Genomic DNA, 19,600 nt, shown 5'->3' with positions numbered 1-19,600 from the left:
ACACACACACACACACACACACACACACACACACACACACACACACAATAAAATGAGGCAACACTGAACCCTGGGTGCTCCTCCTTCCTCCAGCTCATTATTACTGGGTTTCTGCAGGGTTCGCCGAGTAACATAAAATACTTTGCAAGACCTTTTTAACACCTCACACCTTTCGGAGGAATAAAGAGGTGAGGGAGGCGAGGAGACATGAAAAGCACTGAATGTCTGCTCCCCAAAGATACTGTGAGTGTAGAAACCTCTTTGGGATCATTAATGGATTGCAATTATTTTCAACTCTGTAGTAAGATATAAAACGTTCCTCCATTAAATTAGCAATGTCAGCAGCATTTGGCACAACCCTTAAACAGGAAGCTTATTCTCTTGAGCGGTGTGTGTACTTGTGTGTATATCACTACCTCAGTAATTCTGGAGGAGTGAGGATTTGTCCATCACAGACTGCGTCAAATGTGAAGATCCTTCCACGACATATCACTACCAAGTGGGAGGGGCATGGACCTTCATGCTCTGTGGAACAGCACAAAATGTACACACATAAAGGTGATCTGTAAGCTGAGAAAGTGTGCTAAAGAGTATGCAGGTGGGTCTGAAGGTAAGAGATAAGAACCTAGATTATTCTACCTGTCTTGAAGTAGTTACGAATGGTGTCCTTCTGAACTCCAGGTACTTTGCAGGTGTTGAACAACATTCTGAACTGGTCCATATCTAATGCTATTTTGCCAGATTTCTGGGGATGCAGCCTTTCTCTAAAATATGGAAGCGAGAGAAAAAACAACACATTACATATATATACCTGACTTCATGTAAAAAGGAGAGTAACTTCTACTTAACACACCACAAAAACAGAGCTTGTAAAAGTGTGTCTTACGTGCGGATCAGGTTCCAGTACTGTAGTGTATGCCACGTGCCAATACTGGCTCTCTGCAGTTGAGTTCCGTCTTCAGGGGGCCAGCAGTGCTCCAGGTAGGGCGCCGGGCCGCCAAAGTTCACATTCAGCTGAGAGGGTATGCGGACCTCCAGATACGCAGCGTCTAACCACCATTGTTCAAGCTAAAGAATTTTTAAAAACACAGTCACCTCAGTAAAAACATCCATGACTGAGGAGGACATCTGTAAAACCAAAACAAGGCATTTAACGCTCCATTACACACCCAGTTCTTCTTGGTCTTGGCTCTTTGCAGTAGTTTCTGGTGCAGCTCTTTGCCAACACCCTCTTGAAATTTCCTCACAATGTCCTTTGTGGCCTCAAACTCTTCCTCAGACGCAAATGGTTGAACTGATGGAAAACGTGGCAGCACAAAATGAGTCAAGTAAGAGCTCCAGCTGCTGGTCATTGTGAACTTTAAGCATCTTCTGTTGTAAAATGCAAAATGAAAAGGCCTTTATTTTACATAATATGTATTTAAAATGACCAACGCCTTGAGACCAACATGGGTGTCATCCGGTCATTGTTAGCGGTAGCTTGCACACCTATGTTGTGTTACACTAATGAGTAGAGTGGGAAAGTGGTTCTTCATCAATGTGCAAGCTCACTGGTCAAAAACAAGGGAGTGCTAGATCATCAATAGAGGAGAAAGAATAAGGGAATGAAAAGGAAAGGAAGGGGAATGAAGGGAAGTTTACAGTATTTGTCTGAGTAAATATTTAAAGTTTGCATATTTCTAAGATCTTAAACAGAACTTGTGACTCGTCCGGTTGTTCAAAGTTGCTATGCTACCTGCATTCAGGTACTTCGAAAGGCTCATCTCTAGCAACGGGACAGGCAGGGACGGCAGGCTGCTTTGGTACTGGAAGGTCCGCTCACGCAGAGACTCTGACAAATTATTATCCATTTCTTCTTCCTGGAAGGAATTCAGACTGGAAAGACAAAACAAACGTGTAATAGTCTAAATAGCCTAAATGTTTCAGATTTGACATACAGGAAATTCAAAAACAAAAAGCAGTCATTCTAGTTTTTATGGAACTATTATTTCTGAAAATGAAGACTAATGTTTCTTTGAAAACATCTACAATAATTACTGTGCAAGTTGTACAATAAGCCAATATTTGTTGTGTACATAAACAGACAAAGCAAAAGGCTCTGCGTTTCTCTGACTGTTGCAATATGCCACAGTTGTATTGTGGAATATTAAGTAGCCTTAAAATGGCTGTGTTGCAAACGTTATCTGCCCCAAAACAATATTGACGTAGATTCTTAAACTCCTTTTACGATCACATGACTCAAACATTGTTATTGTAACTCGCCTTAAAACGCCCACTTCAAAATAAATAGAGCCCGACGTTACTTAACTGCTTGTTGAACGCAGTAGTTTCCAGAGTTTTAACTTTTTTAATAAGATAATTGAGACGAACATAATGGTTTCCAGTGAGCTAACTAGCGTTAGTAGGGTCAATGTTATTGTCAACAACGATGCTGGACATGCAACTTAACGTTAAATGCGGTCAACTTGACGTAAACACGCCACTCATAGCTTTCACAGTGCATCAGGATGCTAACCTTATTAATGATGTGTTGCCTTGAGCTTCCTGCACAGGTGAAGTTCTGCGTGTTGTCGTCCACGGCTACCTTTACCCCACTAAACCTCACTGCACCCTTCCACTGCACAGGGTGCAAGTCCGGAAGCTCGCACTGCGCATGCGCATCAGCAGGCGCTACATTTTATTAGTAGAAGAGGCGAGGTGAATGAACGGAATAGAGACCATGACACTAGAAACCACACCACAAAGTCCACATTCATGATTATTGGAAAATAATTCAGGTATAGAAGCAGATTCACTGGTCGATGACACGGTAACCCTTTCTCAACAGCAAAGCTGAATAATTCTTGCAAATACACTATACATACATTAGTATGTGGACACCTTTGGCTGCATACTTTTGTGTAGCATTGGTTTGGTCTGTTTTTTTCATGGTTTGGACGAAACCAAATGTAGCAGAATCCTAAAAGATAGCTTCAAAAGTCTTAAAACAATAGTCATACGCCCACATTGAAACAGGTTTTGCTTGCTGTAATCATTCCTGCTGTTCAAACAGGTCATTAAGAGATCCCGGTCTACTGTGCTTACAGTACGCGATGAGGAACACAATCTACAGTCCTTGTTCTGAGCAGAAATACACTCAGCTGCCAGTTTGTTAGGTACCCTTAGCTAAAAGATCATGTGGTCTAATATAACAGTCCTGCCACAAATCGTACCTTCATTAAGGTTGTAATGTTCAGTTTTTGTTGAAACTGTTTCAGAGATGTGTTGATTCAAATGGTAATTTTGGAGGATGTAGTTTGTGTTGCTGTTGAATTGTATTATGTTATAAATAACAACAAAACAAAAACATTATAGAGAGGTTTTATTTTCATGTTTGACAGAATTCAGTTTGTCCTGTTTAGGAATCAAGCTACATATCATATTGCATGTGTATACAGTATATTGCTGTGTGCATGGGGATTACAAGAATTAACTACATAAATCAGATAAAGAGCAATTACAAAAACAATTATATTGTTAACCTTATAGAATGCATGTAACTTATTCAATTTATAATCTATGTATAAAAAATTAATTACACTTTATCCTGTGTGATTATGACCTCTGAAAGCAGAAGTACTTGTTATAAAGACAGCAACATTTCTTCAGTTGTTGAGTTAGTAAACATTTAATAATGTTTGCATTAATTTAGCCTCTTCAGTTTATTGCAAGCCTTACATGCCATATTTGGCGATGACTTCCTTTGCTAGTGTGACGTAGGCTGACATGGCATCGTCCTTGGACATTCCTGAAAGAAAACACCTTGCAGTGTTAAATCGTTGGCTTTTTTTTGGCCACTTTTATATCTACACACATTTAAAACTTGTTACCATTTCTGGAGGTCCAGGCATCCCACTTGGCTTTTCCTTTCAAATCCATCATTCCTGGTCTATCTACAATTGTGATGGCACACAGAGCGGAGGGCATGTTTAGAGTTCAGGGAACATTGCATGGAAATGATGTTGTTTTTCTGCTGCAAGTCATACCGGTGTTAATCTCTCCAACCATCGCCTGCTTATAGAGTCCATACAGGTCCAGCAGCTCCTGGTCCGTAGGCTTCGTCTTCACATTCTTCACATCCTCTGCCATCTTCTGAAACTCTTCCTGCAGATAATAAATGTTCCGAAATGAATTAATTCCCTGTATGTCTGATAAATTATTAAAAACTAAGCTATTATGTTTGCACAGGATAAGCATTTATTTATACATACTATATTCTGCTCTTTGCCAAGTCTGACAAATGAAACCGTTTAAGATATGTAGTGCAGCAGAAGTCTGTAGTAATCACAGAATAGGAGAATGTGCATATTGAATAAGAAATCTGAGTGTAGCATTCTAGTCATGCTGCAGCACTCGGGAGACCTATTATTGCATAAATTGGAGATAAACAATGGGCTTTTATTCAAGACTCTAGTGTTTTTGTGCCAGCTTGAATAATCTACTTTACAAAAGATCTAGGGCATAGCAACACAGATATTTATAAACCATTGGCAACCCTTTACACCATCGACAAAAACCTGAAAACCCCTAAAAACAGTATTGGAATTTAGATGTCCCTGAAATGTATTTATTTTTTTTCCTAATAATAGCCTAATAATAATATTTGCTTGTTTCTCTCATTTTTAAGCAATCTGCTTGCAATAAGTTAGTTTAACTGTAGTTCCAGCACCAGAGGGACCAACGAGCCAGAATATAAATATCGTTAGACTCGCTCTACTTTCACTTAATCATCCCATACTGTCAAAGATGGATGACATTCAGTAAATGACGTGAATACCCTGTCGTTATAACCGTTATTCATCTCATAGCGATAATGCATCTCCGGTATATTGCCACTGAAATGGAGAGAAGAGCAGAAAATATTTTACCCGATTAGACATTTTCGCAGATGCAGCAGCGTAGTTCAGATGAATGTATTCCTCGCGTCGGCTGGATGTGTCTGATTACACCATAGCTGATCAATGCAATATAATCGGCCGAGGGGAGGCCTGCAGAGGAGGGAGCAGAGAGCTGCTGAGGAGCTGATTGGCTGCATTTCATCCTCACATACAGAGAGAGAGAGAGAGAGAGAGAGAGAGAGAGAGAATGAAGGGTAGGCTATTTGTGTTTTGTATGCAACTCTGTACTCTAAATATAAATACATTTCAAGTGGGACTATATTTATCTGACCTGAAACTAAACCACCGAACATTAGTTTTAATAAACAAACACTAACATCCTTCTTACACATGGAGGCATCAGTAACCGCTAATAATAATATAATGTAATTAAGAGCCATTTTTTTTATTGTTTTGTTTTGTTAAACCTCCCACCACATGTGGGCGTCGTCCCGCTGTCAAGTAGGCAAGAGTTTTTGACCGTGCGATAATGAATGAGGATAAATGGTGTGATTTCTTTAGTCTAAGGAATAGACTTATGAAAGAGAGAGTGGCTGTGCTCTGTTTAGGTTGGTAATGCTGCGATTGTAAGAAATAAATTGCCTTTGGAAACTGGACTTTTCGCCATTTATTACACTAATCTAAAGAAAGCAAGCAGCAACCGTGGGGGCTTTTTTTATAGGCAACGGAGTCACTATATGAATATATGGCCTTTCTGCATAATGAGTAGCCTACTTTTACTTTTGTTACATTATTCTATATGTACTCTATAAATTCTGTAATAGTTAGTCTATTATACTTCAGTAAATTTATGAGCTGAAAATGAAATCGAGTACTTTTACATTGTGGTATTATGTGAAGGAATACAGGATACATCATTTTCAAAGGTCATAATAATAAAATAAAAAAAATAAAAAATAATAATACATTAAGAAAATAAATTTAAAAAAAACGTTAATGCTTAAATTAATAAAAATAAAGATACTTTTGTATTTTATGAAATCATTTTTTCTGTTTTCATTGAGTTCGTTATCATTGTGATTGTCGCGCTGCAATGAATGCTGGGTGGCGCTGTGAACGTCCTTTTTTTTTTTTTTTTAAATAAAGTTAGTTCAATTCAAACAAAATGGCAGCGCCCTGTGATCCACCCGTGTTGTTGGACCGATAATGTGAACGGAGCAGTTTAATACATTTTCACCGCATTAAAAATCAGGTAAAGGCACTAAATGCCACTTCTTTGTCAGGTATGTTGTTTACTGTCGTGATGTCGATGTATTCATAACAACAGATAACCGTAAAAAATGTTTTCCTCCTTCAGAGAAATGGGGCTGTCAATAAAACTTGAAATAATGCACGTTATTACCTACAATCACACTCAAAACAATGGCCCAATATTATACAAGTTTTAAATTATAATTCTGTCTTTTATTTATTATTTGCACTGCCCAGCTCAAGCCTCGTTATTTTGGCTCGACTGATATTGATGGAATATATTTTGGATAATAATCCATTAACCTTGCTCAGTAAAGTGAAGAAGAAGTTAATAGTATTGTGTCGTCATTTGGAGGCATTCCGGCCTCCAGTTGTGTATTTATAATATTTATTACGTGTCGTTTATTACTTTTTATATTGTTATGATTTTGAAGATTATTATGCTTTGAGTGGGACATTTTAGTTAAAATAAACTTGTCAGTGTTCTCTGGTGGACTAAACTATATATATGTATCTCGTTCACTGCAGGCTTTCTTGTCTTCATTTCAGAGGAGGTATGGCCGCTGCAGGAAAGCCAGTTAAAAAAGAAATCAAAAAGTATATTCCAGTCAAGACCTCCTTCACTTCACCATTCACTCCAAAATGGAGCCCACTTCCACAAGAAGACATGCATTTCATCCTGAAAACCCTAAAGGACAAGCTGGTTTCCACTGGTCTTGAGAAGAAAGAGGTGAAAGTGTTTCGCCCGTGGAGGAAAAAGAAAGACCAGAAACCTGCTGCCACATCAGAACTTGTTCCCCAGGTGAGCCAGGATGGACAGGTACAGGATTCTCCCAAAAACGGCTGGACAGACGTGGCAGCTCGGAGGCAACTGGCCATTGGCGTCAACGAGGTCACTAAAGCTCTGGAGAGGAACGAGCTCAAACTGTTGCTTGTGTGCAAGTCTGTGAAGCCGCCTCACATGACGGATCATCTGATAGCGCTGAGCGCAACGAGAGGTGTGCCGGCCTGCCAGGTGCCTCGTCTGAGCCAGAGCTTGTCGGAGCCGCTGGGCCTGAAAAGTGTCCTCGCTCTGGGATTCAGACAGTGTGCCTCCAAAGAAGACGAGGTGTTCACTGACGCCGTTGAGGCCATTGCACTCAGAGTGCCTTCAGTAGATGTTGCATGGCTACAAGGTGCAGCACCCAGAGTAACGCCTGAGGACCACGTTGACATGGAAGAGGAGGAGGAAGTCGAGGAGAAGAAGGGCCAGAAAAGGAAACTTGAGAGTGAATCTGAGGAAGTCACAGAGTCTGCTTCCTCCTGCACTCTGCAACCTCTCAAAGTGAAAAAAATAGTTGCTAACCCTGCAAAGAAGAGTAAAAAGTCGAAGTCACAGCCAGTCAAATAAAACAGAGACTCTGCCTGGATAGTGAAAGGACCAATCTTATGTTTTTAATATCTAGCATTTCACCTCCAGACTCTAAAGTTGGGATCCACTGCTTTAGCTCATTCACATAAAACTACCTTATCAGTTTTTAGTTTTGTGAAAGCATTTTTTAAACATGTTGGGCAGCCATTTGTTTATAATTATATTTGCGAGGACTTGAAACTTGCTTGAGATAGGTCCCTAATTCATTACAGTGAACTAGAGCTGAAACATTAAATTCTCTGGTTTCAGCTTCTCCAACATGATGATTTTGAACGTTTATTAAATATCTTTGAGGTTTTGGACTGTTGTACATCAGACGTCCATGGTTTAATTTTCGTAAGGACTCTGGTATGATCCTTTAAATTGACTGTTTTCTAGGTAACATTTCTTTGGCCAGAAACTGAAATCAATCAATTAAATTGATGTTTTTCTGAATGAAACTAAACTGTGACATTATGTATTTTTCCTGTTCTTTGGTAATATAACAAACATTTCAGACCCCAGAGTTTAACAGTTCTCATAGTTAAAAGTAATCAACATAAGGGAAAGTACTAACTTTGTATTTCCACTGCCCCCGTCATAAGAAGTGCATTACTCATGGACCTTTTTTAAAGTGAGTTTATTCAAACAAATATCCATGCTGGTATAGCCGACGTGTGTGTTGAAACAGATTGTTACTTGCATGGGGGTCATGTCTAAATGATGCTGGTACGAGTTCTTCAGCTTTTTCACAGCTTGCAATGGATTTGAATAAAAATATTGTTCAGTTAGAGAAAGCTGTATGTCGTTTCAAAAGTACACCCCCCCCAAAATCTGAATTAAAAAACAAAACATCTTTTAAATAAGGCAGGTATTTCGGGTTGAGTTCTCACTGAAGGGTGTGGCTAATAACATCAATGCTAAAAATGATCACGGTAGCAAAACTGACATGCTCAAAGTTCATTCAAACAGCTGCAGGCAACACATCTGGGACACATCCAACATCCATGAGGCACACCGTTGACTCAATAACCCAGTTTCAGTGTTAAATTAACGCCAGTAACATTGGTCTTTGTCAATGTAACTCATTTAACCTTTCAATGGTAAAAAAAAATAATCTTTGAGCCCTGAAGCACTGACTCCAGTGGTCGTCCTTTCCTGCTAATATATAAAGGGATGAGAGGGAAATAACATACAGAAAAAGTACAACAAAAATGGCAGCAGCCTTGACCTCTCGAGTTCTGCAGAGCCACACGAACACAAAGTAACGAACTCAGAGTAAGACAACGATTCAAAAGCATGTTAACCTTCAAGTACACCAGCAGCTCCACCACAGGACGAGGGGCGTGACAACAGTGTTTCATCAAAGATCTTCATCTTACTGGTAAATAACAAATACTCCAAAATCTGTATTTTAACCGGAACATTTTGGGAAATACTGAAAAGAAAAAGAGGAAATACGTCTTTAGACATTTTGCAAAGTACAATTATAAATATCAGGACCGTTCAGATCATTTTCATTTAGCTGCACGACACACTCAAAAAAGACCCACAGTATATTTTTCAGACACAAATACAGTACCATTAAAAAAAATAATCCAGATAAAAAAATGGACCTCAAGAAACCGGAAAAGCTCAAATTTCAAATGTATGCATTTACTGAAACAGACTTTTGTTTATTCAACCACTGTGTTCTGAGTGCATGCTGCTCAATTATAACATCGACACTTTGAATGTCTTTGAGAGTTTGACGAACAATGTGTTTAACATCCTACTGCAGGCGAGGGAATTATGGTTATGTTTGTATTAATAAGAGAAAGTGTCGTACTTCTGGGCTATTTATGGGCTCCTTATTCACTGCTTTGCAACAGGCTACTGAAAGTAAGACGTCATAGTTTCTGAGTGGCAATGACTAAAATAATAATAACTGACCGTGGCTGCTGTAAACAAGATCTAACTGAGAACATTGTTTTTACTTTTTCAAAGTGAGTAAGCCATTTGTATGCTATAAAACTGTCTCAAGACAGAAACCAAGACTATTCTGAGATATATATATCGATATATCGATATATCGATATATCGATATAGATAGATATCCATCCATCTAGATATATCTATCCATCTAGATATATATCTATATCTATCTATCTATCTATCTATATCTATATCTATCCATCTATATCTATCCATCTATAGATAGATATAGATAGATATAGATAGATATAGATAGAGATATAGATATAATAAAAATCAGATCCTCCCTGGTTATCGCTTAATTGGTATTGGTTGTTCTCGTCTTTGAAGCTGTAACTCTCTGTCCTGCTTGTGCACTCGGCTGGTCATCCGTATTTTGTTCAGCTACTGTAACTTTTGCCTATTTAACAGCCTCACTAACTGAACAACACACCATTCACATGCAGATAACCCTGAGCTGCACGAGTGTATCAGTGAATATAACCCAACATGTGGTGTAGATGTTCTATTAAAAACTAGAAACGTTATAACATGAAAACAGCTCAAGTCTGTACCGCAACCCATCTGTTTTCAAATCTGATCCGAGAAAAACAAAAAGGACCGTTTTGCTTTTTAATTAAGGAACTCAAAAATTGTGCTTCATTGACGCAATACATTCTTCATCAAAAACCACTTTAAACCCACGTTATGTGAACAAACTCCGTGACATCTACACTACCCAAGAGGAAAATACTTTGGATAAGCCCTCCCAAACCACAAACTCACACTACAGGAATATATATGATCTGGCTTTAAATGTACAGGTAACTGTATAATTCTAACAAAACAAAAGAAAATACATGTATATCAATGCACCAGTTGGTTGAGTCCTTCCATGAAGATATCCTTTGTGTGTGTGTGTGTGTGTGTGTGTGTGTGTGTGTGTGTGTGTGTGTGATTTGACAGTGTTTGTGTTGCTGTGTGTATAAAGTTAAGATAGTTTTCTTCTAAATGCTTGAGGGAAAAAAATGGTGTTTATACGTCAGCTATCACAGAAACATGTTCTTAGCATTTCTAAATTCTACTGAGGCCCAAAAACAGCCAGCAGAGAAACTTCTGACCACAATGATATGAGAGGGAGATGGAATCAATAACTCTTTAAATGCATTTTGTGGTCATGTTTACTTGTTGATTATCATTTACATAGATCAATGTCAGTGAAGTTAAATGACATGCCAGTCCCTCGCAACAAGGTGTCTGCTGAGGAAGAAGAACTTAACAAAACTCACAATGTCAAGGCATCCTCTTGTATGTCGAACTGGTGTGTTTTAAATGTGAGGGTGCATGTCGGGAGCGTTGTACTGTACGAGTGTCTCAGGCATAGCATGATTTCACATTCAGGATGTTGATGATTTAAGAGTTTTCACCTCCGGGTGAACTGAGAATGTTCTTGAACCGTCTCCCGGTCTTCCAGGTTGGTTTTACTGTTGTAGTTCTCATTGTCTAGCTTGGGCTACCTGTACGTCCAGGTAAGGAGTAGCCAGAGGCCGCTATCGACCTTTTGATCAGTGTTTGTGTAGCAGCCGCGGAGAGACCCGCTACTGAAGGACGAGGCCAACCTGAAACGCAGAGGGGACTTGTTGTTAAATGAGTTTTGACAAACAAAAAAAAAAGAAAAAAAGCAAACATTTTGTAGATCAGATGCTGAAGCCGGCTGCGTCAGATGTTGGTAATGGCGGCGCTACGATGCAGACGGTGCCCTTTCAAAATAAAAAGTGGAGATAGCGGAGGAGAATTACGTCTGAAATAGGTGGTTTTTTTGTGTTATTTAATATCCACTACTGATGTTACTAAAAGTGACAGCTTGTTCCAATTCAGAAACTATTGAAGTTTTTTTATTTTTTACATCTTGAGTATTCGCAGTCAAAGTATTAGGAATCATTTATTTTGGTCCTTATTGACAATTTTCCCAAAAGAATGCACATTAAAAAAAACAACAATAAGGCATGAAATTAACAGATGTAAGTTACTAAACAGTGCCCTGGTTGGTTCGTAATAATCCTGATTTATGATTCAGATAGCTCTCTTCTGTAGCTTTAAAATTGGATTAGTTAGTTTTGATAGTGTTACCTCATACCTCCACACAGCAGGTAATGTACGGAACTACGAAAGAATGAAATTATCAGCCCTACTTCCTGTTGACATAGTGAATAGTTTCCTAGCACCCGATCTACAAATGACTAGTCTTTACTATCCAAGACGTCCCTTTTTTTCTTTACCAGTGCAACGGATTTAGTAAATCCCTAGTTTGAAACCAGCTAGGAGTTACAAGAACTTAGGAGGGACTTTACACACAAACTAACTGGTGCAACCCACTGCAAATGAAAAGATTCCTTTTGCAATACTGCTAATATCATTACCCCTCACATAAGTCTCCTTTTTTTGCCTCACAACTTTTGTGGGCTGGAAGGCTAACGTTGCCCCACGTTTCTACAATACGACTCTCCCATTAACTACAGCATTTTAGTAATGACGTTGCAGAGGCAATAGCATTTCAAGTTTCATATAAAACAGATGTTAAATACAGCTTACACTGCTTACACTATAATGTCTACATAATGCATCTAGGGCCTGCTTCACCTCTCTTTATTGACTCTTAACACCAGACCTCATTGATTGTTTGCTCACACAAAAATCACGCTGCTGACCTTATCGGGGTCCATGGGGGGACATTTCCAGTTGTAAAGGTAATACTGCAGATTTCCATCTCCTATGCCAAACTTCAGCTTCTCCAGGAACACCTTATTCTCCATTAGATCCAAGGCATTGAACACATCAAAACCTTTCTGTTAAACACACAGAAGAAGCCACAAAATAAATATCATGATGAATCACACAGTAGCAAGAAACTTTAACTGTAAACACTGTTGATGATTGAAATAGTTAAGGCCCTGGACTGTGCCCTTTTTCATGAATTTGCAGCTCTGGAAGCCTCCTTCCTTTTTCCTAAACTTAAAGTTAATAATAGGACCACAGAACAGGTTCATTATTGGTAGTGCCATGTGTTTTACAACAATCTACACAGAGTGTAACATTACCAGCTTGGCCAGGATCAGTGCATCATTCATTAAGTCCAGTAGTGGGGTTTGTGTATGAACGTTGTAAAAAGAGTACGCAGCCTTCAGGCTCCTATGGAGAGGGTGGTGCATCACAGTTGAGGGCAGAGTGTAGAAACTAGTGAAATCTGTAAGTACACCACCGGAACCCTGAGAAGACAAGAGCCACAACAACTGTTACCAGAGAGAAGAATCAACAGACAGGCCGCACGTATGTGGAGGATAGAAACTCATTCCAGATACCTCTACTACAAATGTGTCAATTATGTTGTCCTGTGGCAAGAACCAGTGAGCCACCTCCTCCTCTCCCATAGAGGGTGCGAGCTGGAAACGTCGCAGGAACTTCTGTAGCAGTTCGGTGACCTGGCTGATGTCACGCCTCTCCATCAGCCGCAGACCTGGAGTCTTAGTGCTCTATATGGGGTAAAGAGAGCAAGAGGGGAAACAGTGAATATAAGCTCCTGCCATTAATAGGGATTGTAATGAAAAAGGTGCAGGGATGGCAGGTTTAAGTGTTTACATCTGGTAGTCTGTAGAGTTTCATGGTTCTTTGCAGAGTCATGTTCCTGCTCAGGTGGGAGAATTTAACTTCCACAAGTTTTCTGGGGTTCAATGAACGGTGCCAATACCTGACAGACAGAGAAAGGAGCAAAATGAAGAAAAGCACAAGAGAAAAAGAGTTAAGGAGTATTGGTTTTAAAGGACTTTCTGGCACTGTATCCTATGCGTTTCATGTTTGGATACTGCATAGCATACCTGCATGTGGACACAGGTTTAGGCAGTACTACCCCTGCTGTGTATACTGCCTGAAATATTCCTTCTATGTTCACCCTCCGTGTGATCTCCCTGATTAGCACTGGGGCGACGCGCTTTGAGCGCAGCTTCTTATGAACACACAGGAAGTTGATTTCCACCATCCTCTTCAGTCTAGAACGGCAGAAGGACAGAAGGTGTGCATTACAGTGAAGGGGTCTCTTCGGACTCACGTCCCCGCTCCAAACGTAGATGATCGGTAATGAATGCTCACGTGTCATAGATGCGTATATCTGCGGGGATGGCGCTGATGAAACCGACGAGCTTCTTATTTGAGGACACTCTCACTCCACAATGCCACTGTGGTAACCAGCCGGGTGGACGCAGAGCCCTGAGAGGGGAGGAAACGGTGAGTGGGAGAAAAATATATTTAGTACATATTTGGTGAGCAGTTGACTAAAACATCAACAAAGTAATAAACAAGAACAACATCACACCTGAAAGCTTACCATTTGAGAAAGTTTGGTGAATAATCAAATCTGAACATGTTGTCGTCATCCTCCACATAGTTTTCATTCAACAACGTGTACAACTCCTTCAGCTGGAAAACACACAGCAAGCAATTCCTTTTTTTACATAATTTATACTAAATGTATTTTGTATTTAGTCTCTTAATCAATTAGACGACCATAAGAAAATGAATTGCCAACTATTTATTCAAGCAAAAATGGAAAACATTCCCCGCTTGGTTTTATTATAACAACATTTTAGACTCAAGTTTGGACAAAACAACACATTTGTAAGTCACCTGGTGCTCTGTACAATACTTTAATGGACATTTTTCATGTTTTCTAACCTTTTCTGGACTAAACAGCTCAATCAAGATAATAATCAGCAGATGTATAGTTTAGTGTCTGAGTCAAACGTAGCACTTACTACATCTGCGTTGCTGAGATCCAGAGTGTCCCACATAAAGCCTTGAGGTAAGGAATATGGCTCCTGTCTAATGTTTTCTTTGTCTGCTTCTATGGGCCCGTGACTCGTCACCACCTCATCTGTAAAGAAGATATAAAAACATTTTGTCAATCACCATATTTACCAAGGACCTGTAAATTTAGCATTTTGCTCAAGAAACACTAACCCTGAGTAAAACACAAGTATCTTTTATTAATTGCCGACAGTTATATTTATAAAATCAGCTTTTGTGGCAGTAGCCCTCCTGCACAGACTAGACACGTAACAGTTTAATATAATTATAACGCCCCTGAGCAGGTCCAGTGAGCATGGCTGGACCCCCACTGAACTTAACACCTGACGTGCTTTTTGGACGCTTTGAGTGGCACTGACTGTGACAAAATAAAACCAATAGATGGCACTGGTGCACAGTGTGCAAGAAGGATGATAAATGGAGTCTCTGCTGACAGCTGAAGTAACACTGTTCAAGTTAGGAAAGAAAATTAAGCAATTACCGTAATCAGCAATTGGCCAACCTGATGATTAATAATAATTCAGTCGTTGAGAGCTCATGAGGTACCACATGCATTCATGTTCTCAATAAAAGCTCAAACATGACATGGGACTATTTTTGCGGCACCATTAAAATAAATAACATATAAATCAAACAAACAATGCTCTTGCTCACTCGGCCTAAGCTACATAGGTACTTACTCAGCTTTGGCACAGGCTGGGTGTCCCAGAACTGGTACTTGTGCTTGGCTGCCTCATCGATGCTCTTTGCTGGACCCTGGCAGGACAGCAGCTCCATGGCTCTTTGGATGTCCTGCAGCTTCTGAATGGGCAAGCCAGGGTTCTACACGTAGAGAGGGGACATGTGCACAAACATACATCAGAGACAGTGGGATTCAAGTACAAAGACAACATGAATTCACTTGGTCCTGCATATGTGACATGATATGATATGCAGCAACATGAAACACACAGTTTCTATATATGATTGAATGCCCTTAATAATTCAAATGTACTCATAAAGACAACAGAGTGCATGCCCCTGTCAAACCCTGTTATTGTTAGTATGTTTACGTGCACACTAGTAAACCTGTAGGTCTTATCGTTTGGTCATTCTTTGGATATGGCGTTTACATGGAATACAAGAAACCAGGTTATTCATATCCCAGTAAACAATATCCAGGTTTGTGATAGTGGAGGTATTTGATGTATTCATGGTAAGTTGCAGTGATTTCACACGTTTTTTTGGCAAAATCTGAAATTCTATGAATGAAACTTGAACTCTGTGGAATTTGTCCCTGGTGCCTCGGTGTCCAGAGTTTAAAGTACATTGTGTGTGTGTGTGTGTGTGTGTGTGTGTGTGTGTGTGTGTGTGTATCGAGAGGTGTCTTTTATTTATTTGTTTAATTCTCTCAGCCACTCTGTCATTTGCCAATCCATTGACCTTTACCATTCGGTTGATTTTCTTCATCTTACCAGCAGAAATTAAAGAGCGGAGCAACAATTTAAGTGAATTCTTTACACTACTGTGAGACTTACACTTTAATTTCAGTGTGCATTACATTGTTTAACATCATGTTTTAGGTTTTATTGATTACTCAAGCTTCACAAGCACCTGCCCACATGACAGACAGAGATCAAACACCTGGATAAGGTGTTAACATGCAACAGTATCCCAGTTTTGTATCCGAGTACTTCAATGTATTCAGGTTTCTCATAACTGGGATAAGGGCTTATTTGATGTGTACATGGACAAGACATAACTGGAAACAGTAATGTCCATGTCGTTTCAAGGTTGCTTTTACTAAAAAAAGCCACTACCACGTTAAAATGAGGGTTACCTCAGTAGCTGTGGGATTAAAGTCTATATTAAGGTTGGATAACCCCAATTGATGCATTCCACTTCTGGCAAACAAACAGGGTTGGGTTGCTAGTGTGCAAACACACTTGTCTGCGTTTCCCCTCAACTACTCCTAGTACCCGGTCTACCATCAGCCTGGCACTAACTAGGTTAGTGGGTTATGGTTTTGGATCTGCCATGAAAAGGTCTGTGCACATTTCAGTGGGTCATCTTCGCACCTTTATCTCCTGAGAGTCAGAAGCCGAGTCAGATTTGGCTCCCCCCGAGCTCGGCTTCTCTTTCTTCCTCTTCTGCTTCTTCTTCTTCCTCTTGGCCCCCAGATCTCCCCCTGGACTCCTGCAGATAATGAACACATCATTAAAACAGGGGCTCACATTAGCCTCTCGACACACAACCAAAGCAGCAGGAAGCTAACGTTAGCTAACATAGCGACGAATGACAGCTGAGCTAGCCGACCGTTAGCAACGGCTGAACGGTTGGCTGTCATCATGTCGTCCAGTCAGTCACTGGCTGAGAGTATACGTTTGTTCCTGAAGGCAGACGCGCTTACAACAACAGAAACGACACCACCACACAGGTTTCAAATCATCTCCTCCTGTGGTTACTGGCTTTAAATGACGGCCTTGTAGCAAACAGCCTGGCTGTGTTTGAGTCGGCTAACGTTAGCTAACTGCGCTAGCCATTCCCCAACGAGCACACACATAAACAGGCAGCGCACAAACGAGCTGAAATAACCGTTACTGCGTTTCCCAACCCGGAGCGGACAGGCCGCCCTCACCCTTGCATGTGCTCATTCTCCTCCTCGTTGTCCCCGTCTATCCCGCAAGTGTCCTGGTCGTCCAGCTCCAGGCTCTGCTGACTGGCCGCGGATTCACTGTCCTCCGCCATCATAAAAATGTTTTTAAAAAAAATTGTCAGCCACCGTATATGATGGAGATCACGGGCAACGGCGAGAGATGGAAACACAAAGAAAGAGCCGAAGGAAACCACACCGCCTAGAGGCCGATGGAGGGAAAACAGAAATATATATAAACTATATTTTAACGTTGAAACAATCCCAATTTAACTGCTTGCTAATTTCAAAATAAACAGAACGATCATTACTAACAGTGGCCCGGTTTTCTACCTGTCCTTGTCCGTCTGTGGTCATTTTAATTAACACAATTTTAATAAGCAATATGCACCATGTGAGCACAATTCTAACAATATAAATTAGTACTAATCAATTTATCTTTTCTTAAATAATGAGAAAATAACTATGAGGCAAATGCTTTTTGCTCACCATAGCTTTAGTTTTAGTTTATTTTGCACGATTTAAACAATCAAATAAAAATAAACGAACATAACAGTGCAGGAAGAGGCAAAAAGCCAACTGGGCTTATTTGAAGCCTCCACCTATATAATATGAATGTCACAATATTACAAAGAACATAAAATGAATATGCATAAGATATGACTACGTAAAATACAGATTTACCTTTCTCAAAACTCAAGACCACGGTATGAAGTACAACAGAGTACAACATACAGAATATAAGTGATAAAACAATGGAACATAAGTTACTTAAATAAAGATACTTTAAAGATAGAAACTACTTCAAGAAGGCCTATTATCTGATCAACAAAATGTATTAAGAGATATATATAGAAGTTATTTTACTATTAATAACACCATATTGTATTTATAATATTATTTTTAGTATTGTTAGATCAAGGCATTTGGTGAATAATACAGAAAAGTGATATTTCCAGCCCTCAATCTTGACAATCTTCTCTTCGGAGGGAGTTCCTGAGCAAAATGTTGATAACATGACATCTTTCATGTTTGTTCAGTTATACAAAACACAGATACACTCACACAAGTCATTCCAGTTTGGCGGTTTATTCAGAATAATAGGCTTCAAATATAATGCACGCAACCAAGTTACACACTCAGGATGCTGTAATGCAACTCCACCCTCGATCTAGATGTTGGTGTGAGATACTAAGAGAGGAGAGATCATTCACAACACCAACTCACACATCATTTTGACCAGGCAGAGGAAAGGAAAGAAGTATACACACTGTAATATGATTGTATGACTATATGAGCCTTGAGTGGATGTATGTTGATTATTTGTCAGTCTGACAACACAAACTCACAGCCAGCAGCATTGCAGATGAACACCACCACCACCACCCTGGCACACATAAAATCATTTGAGACAAACAGTCACCCTGTACAAACACAAAAATCAGAGAATGCACTGAAATGACCTGCAGTTTAGCATCACACACAATCGCGCACACTTAGCTTAGTCTATCCCTTACTTCGCTGAAACTTTCTGTAGATCCTGAACTGCTTACTAAGACAGATTGGTGTCTTGCTGACTACTGTAGAGGATTTTATGATTGCAGCAGCTGGTAGATATTTTCAGAGATGTCTGCAGTGTAGCTTGTAATACGCTAGTGTTGAGCAAAGTCTACTGCATGCTTTCTTTCACAAGTGGGAGAGAACGGGAGGGCTGAGGTAGAGGAGAAAAGAGGAAGGCAAAAGAAGGTGAGAAATAAATAAGGTTCGATGTAGAGACAGGTTGTTCAAAGGCACTTGGAACATGAGGAAATGGTTTAAAAAAAAAAAAAAAAAAAAAAAAGGTGAAACACAGCATGCAATAATAGTTTGGTTTCAGGAAAAAGCAGTTAGGTTTGTTTCTGTAACTCTAACAATAAGGCGGGAGAAGAAAAGCCCTTCAAATATTCAATAAAATAAAAACAGCCTATTTTTTAGGGTAAAATACTTCATGTTGGCAATTTGAAATCATAGTGATTAAAATTACAAAAAAAGGCAAGCAGCCATATAAAAGTGACGCATAGCCTTAAGAGCAAAAATGTCAGTCAGTGGTTCAACAGTTACAAAACCATTCATATTATTACACCTCGCAATTATGTTGGGTGGAACTGGTTTCGTAGTGGCATTACATCCTTACACAGGCATAGTGGTGTGTCACATTATCTGTTGCAGTGCGGATAGTGGTTTCATTTCTTCAGTCCAAACACTTCACCTCCTCCTGTAGGTCGTGTAAACACCCAAACAGCCTTCTGACGGGCTAGATTCAAGTCTAGCAACATGCTTAAGACCATTCAAAGTACACGATTCACACGTTTACGCCCGGCCTGATTCTTGTGCAGAAACACGCTGAAAGACTTCTTTACAGACTGCAAAAAGAGTGGAGTCGCTTGACGTATATTTTGCACAGCTGCTCCACAATCTTAAAAATGAAAGGTTATAATCTAACTTTAAAGTATAGCGTGTTCTTTACAGTCAGAGGACTGAGGCCAATATGGCTCGAGAAAAAAAGGCTCCTGTAGTTTTTTAAATTTGTGAGAACCACCCATCATGTTTCTACAACAGTTCCTCTATGTTTACAAGGAGATATATATATATATATATATA

The 19,600-nt window shown here is 39.7% G+C and overlaps 4 protein-coding genes across 7 annotated transcripts in view; 1 reads left to right on the top strand and 3 right to left on the bottom strand.

Annotated features, from left to right (window-relative positions):
* Nucleotides 1–2,642, bottom strand: part of crot (carnitine O-octanoyltransferase) — a 7,342-nt gene extending 4,700 nt beyond the window's left edge. Inside the window, exons 1-6 of the mRNA XM_031852935.1 lie at nt 2,516–2,642; nt 1,736–1,875; nt 1,170–1,294; nt 887–1,068; nt 640–764; nt 417–525 (exon numbers count right to left, since the gene is read on the bottom strand). Of these exons, the coding sequence (XP_031708795.1) occupies nt 417–525; nt 640–764; nt 887–1,068; nt 1,170–1,294; nt 1,736–1,850 (656 nt within the window). The 5' untranslated portion in view covers nt 1,851–1,875; nt 2,516–2,642. The remainder of the gene's footprint in view (nt 1–416; nt 526–639; nt 765–886; nt 1,069–1,169; nt 1,295–1,735; nt 1,876–2,515) is intronic.
* A 702-nt stretch (nt 2,643–3,344) lies between these two features.
* On the bottom strand, nt 3,345–5,026 carry acbd7 (acyl-CoA binding domain containing 7). Its single transcript, XM_031852936.1, has 4 exons — nt 4,908–5,026; nt 4,026–4,143; nt 3,870–3,932; nt 3,345–3,787 (listed from the first exon to the last, which is right to left on the bottom strand). The coding sequence occupies exons 1-4, from the start codon at nt 4,917–4,919 to the stop codon at nt 3,714–3,716; spliced, it is 267 nt and encodes an 88-aa protein (XP_031708796.1). The 5' UTR covers nt 4,920–5,026; the 3' UTR covers nt 3,345–3,713.
* A 1,018-nt stretch (nt 5,027–6,044) lies between these two features.
* Nucleotides 6,045–8,311, top strand: rpp38 (ribonuclease P/MRP 38 subunit). 3 transcript variants are annotated; one of them, XM_031853255.1, is made up of 2 exons: nt 6,045–6,129; nt 6,678–8,311. In XM_031853255.1, exon 2 carries the CDS (start codon nt 6,685–6,687, stop codon nt 7,516–7,518), a length of 834 nt encoding a protein of 277 aa, XP_031709115.1. In that variant the 5' UTR covers nt 6,045–6,129; nt 6,678–6,684; the 3' UTR covers nt 7,519–8,311. The 3 variants fall into 3 exon arrangements, with proteins under 3 accessions (XP_031709115.1, XP_031709112.1, XP_031709114.1); XM_031853252.1 differs by having other exon boundaries at nt 6,657–8,311; XM_031853254.1 differs by having other exon boundaries at nt 6,045–6,160; nt 6,657–8,311.
* A 2,315-nt stretch (nt 8,312–10,626) lies between these two features.
* On the bottom strand, nt 10,627–17,148 carry nmt2 (N-myristoyltransferase 2). 2 transcript variants are annotated; one of them, XM_031852443.1, is made up of 12 exons: nt 16,946–17,148; nt 16,386–16,503; nt 15,009–15,150; nt 14,277–14,395; nt 13,850–13,941; nt 13,615–13,731; nt 13,344–13,514; nt 13,108–13,216; nt 12,831–13,001; nt 12,570–12,737; nt 12,180–12,317; nt 10,627–11,090 (listed from the first exon to the last, which is right to left on the bottom strand). In XM_031852443.1, exons 1-12 carry the CDS (start codon nt 17,056–17,058, stop codon nt 11,070–11,072), a joined length of 1,479 nt encoding a protein of 492 aa, XP_031708303.1. In that variant the 5' UTR covers nt 17,059–17,148; the 3' UTR covers nt 10,627–11,069. The 2 variants fall into 2 exon arrangements, with proteins under 2 accessions (XP_031708303.1, XP_031708304.1); XM_031852444.1 differs by lacking the exon at nt 16,946–17,148 and adding an exon at nt 16,718–16,924.
* Nucleotides 17,149–19,600: the final 2,452 nt, after the last annotated feature.

Source organism: Anarrhichthys ocellatus, unplaced genomic scaffold (assembly GCF_004355925.1).
Source record: "Anarrhichthys ocellatus isolate YVR2014 unplaced genomic scaffold, GSC_Weel_1.0 scaffold13, whole genome shotgun sequence".
Classification (NCBI taxonomy): domain Eukaryota; kingdom Metazoa; phylum Chordata; class Actinopteri; order Perciformes; family Anarhichadidae; genus Anarrhichthys; species Anarrhichthys ocellatus.
The sequence above is the reverse complement of the archived record's forward strand: the minus strand, read 5'-3'. Positions and strand labels throughout refer to the sequence as shown.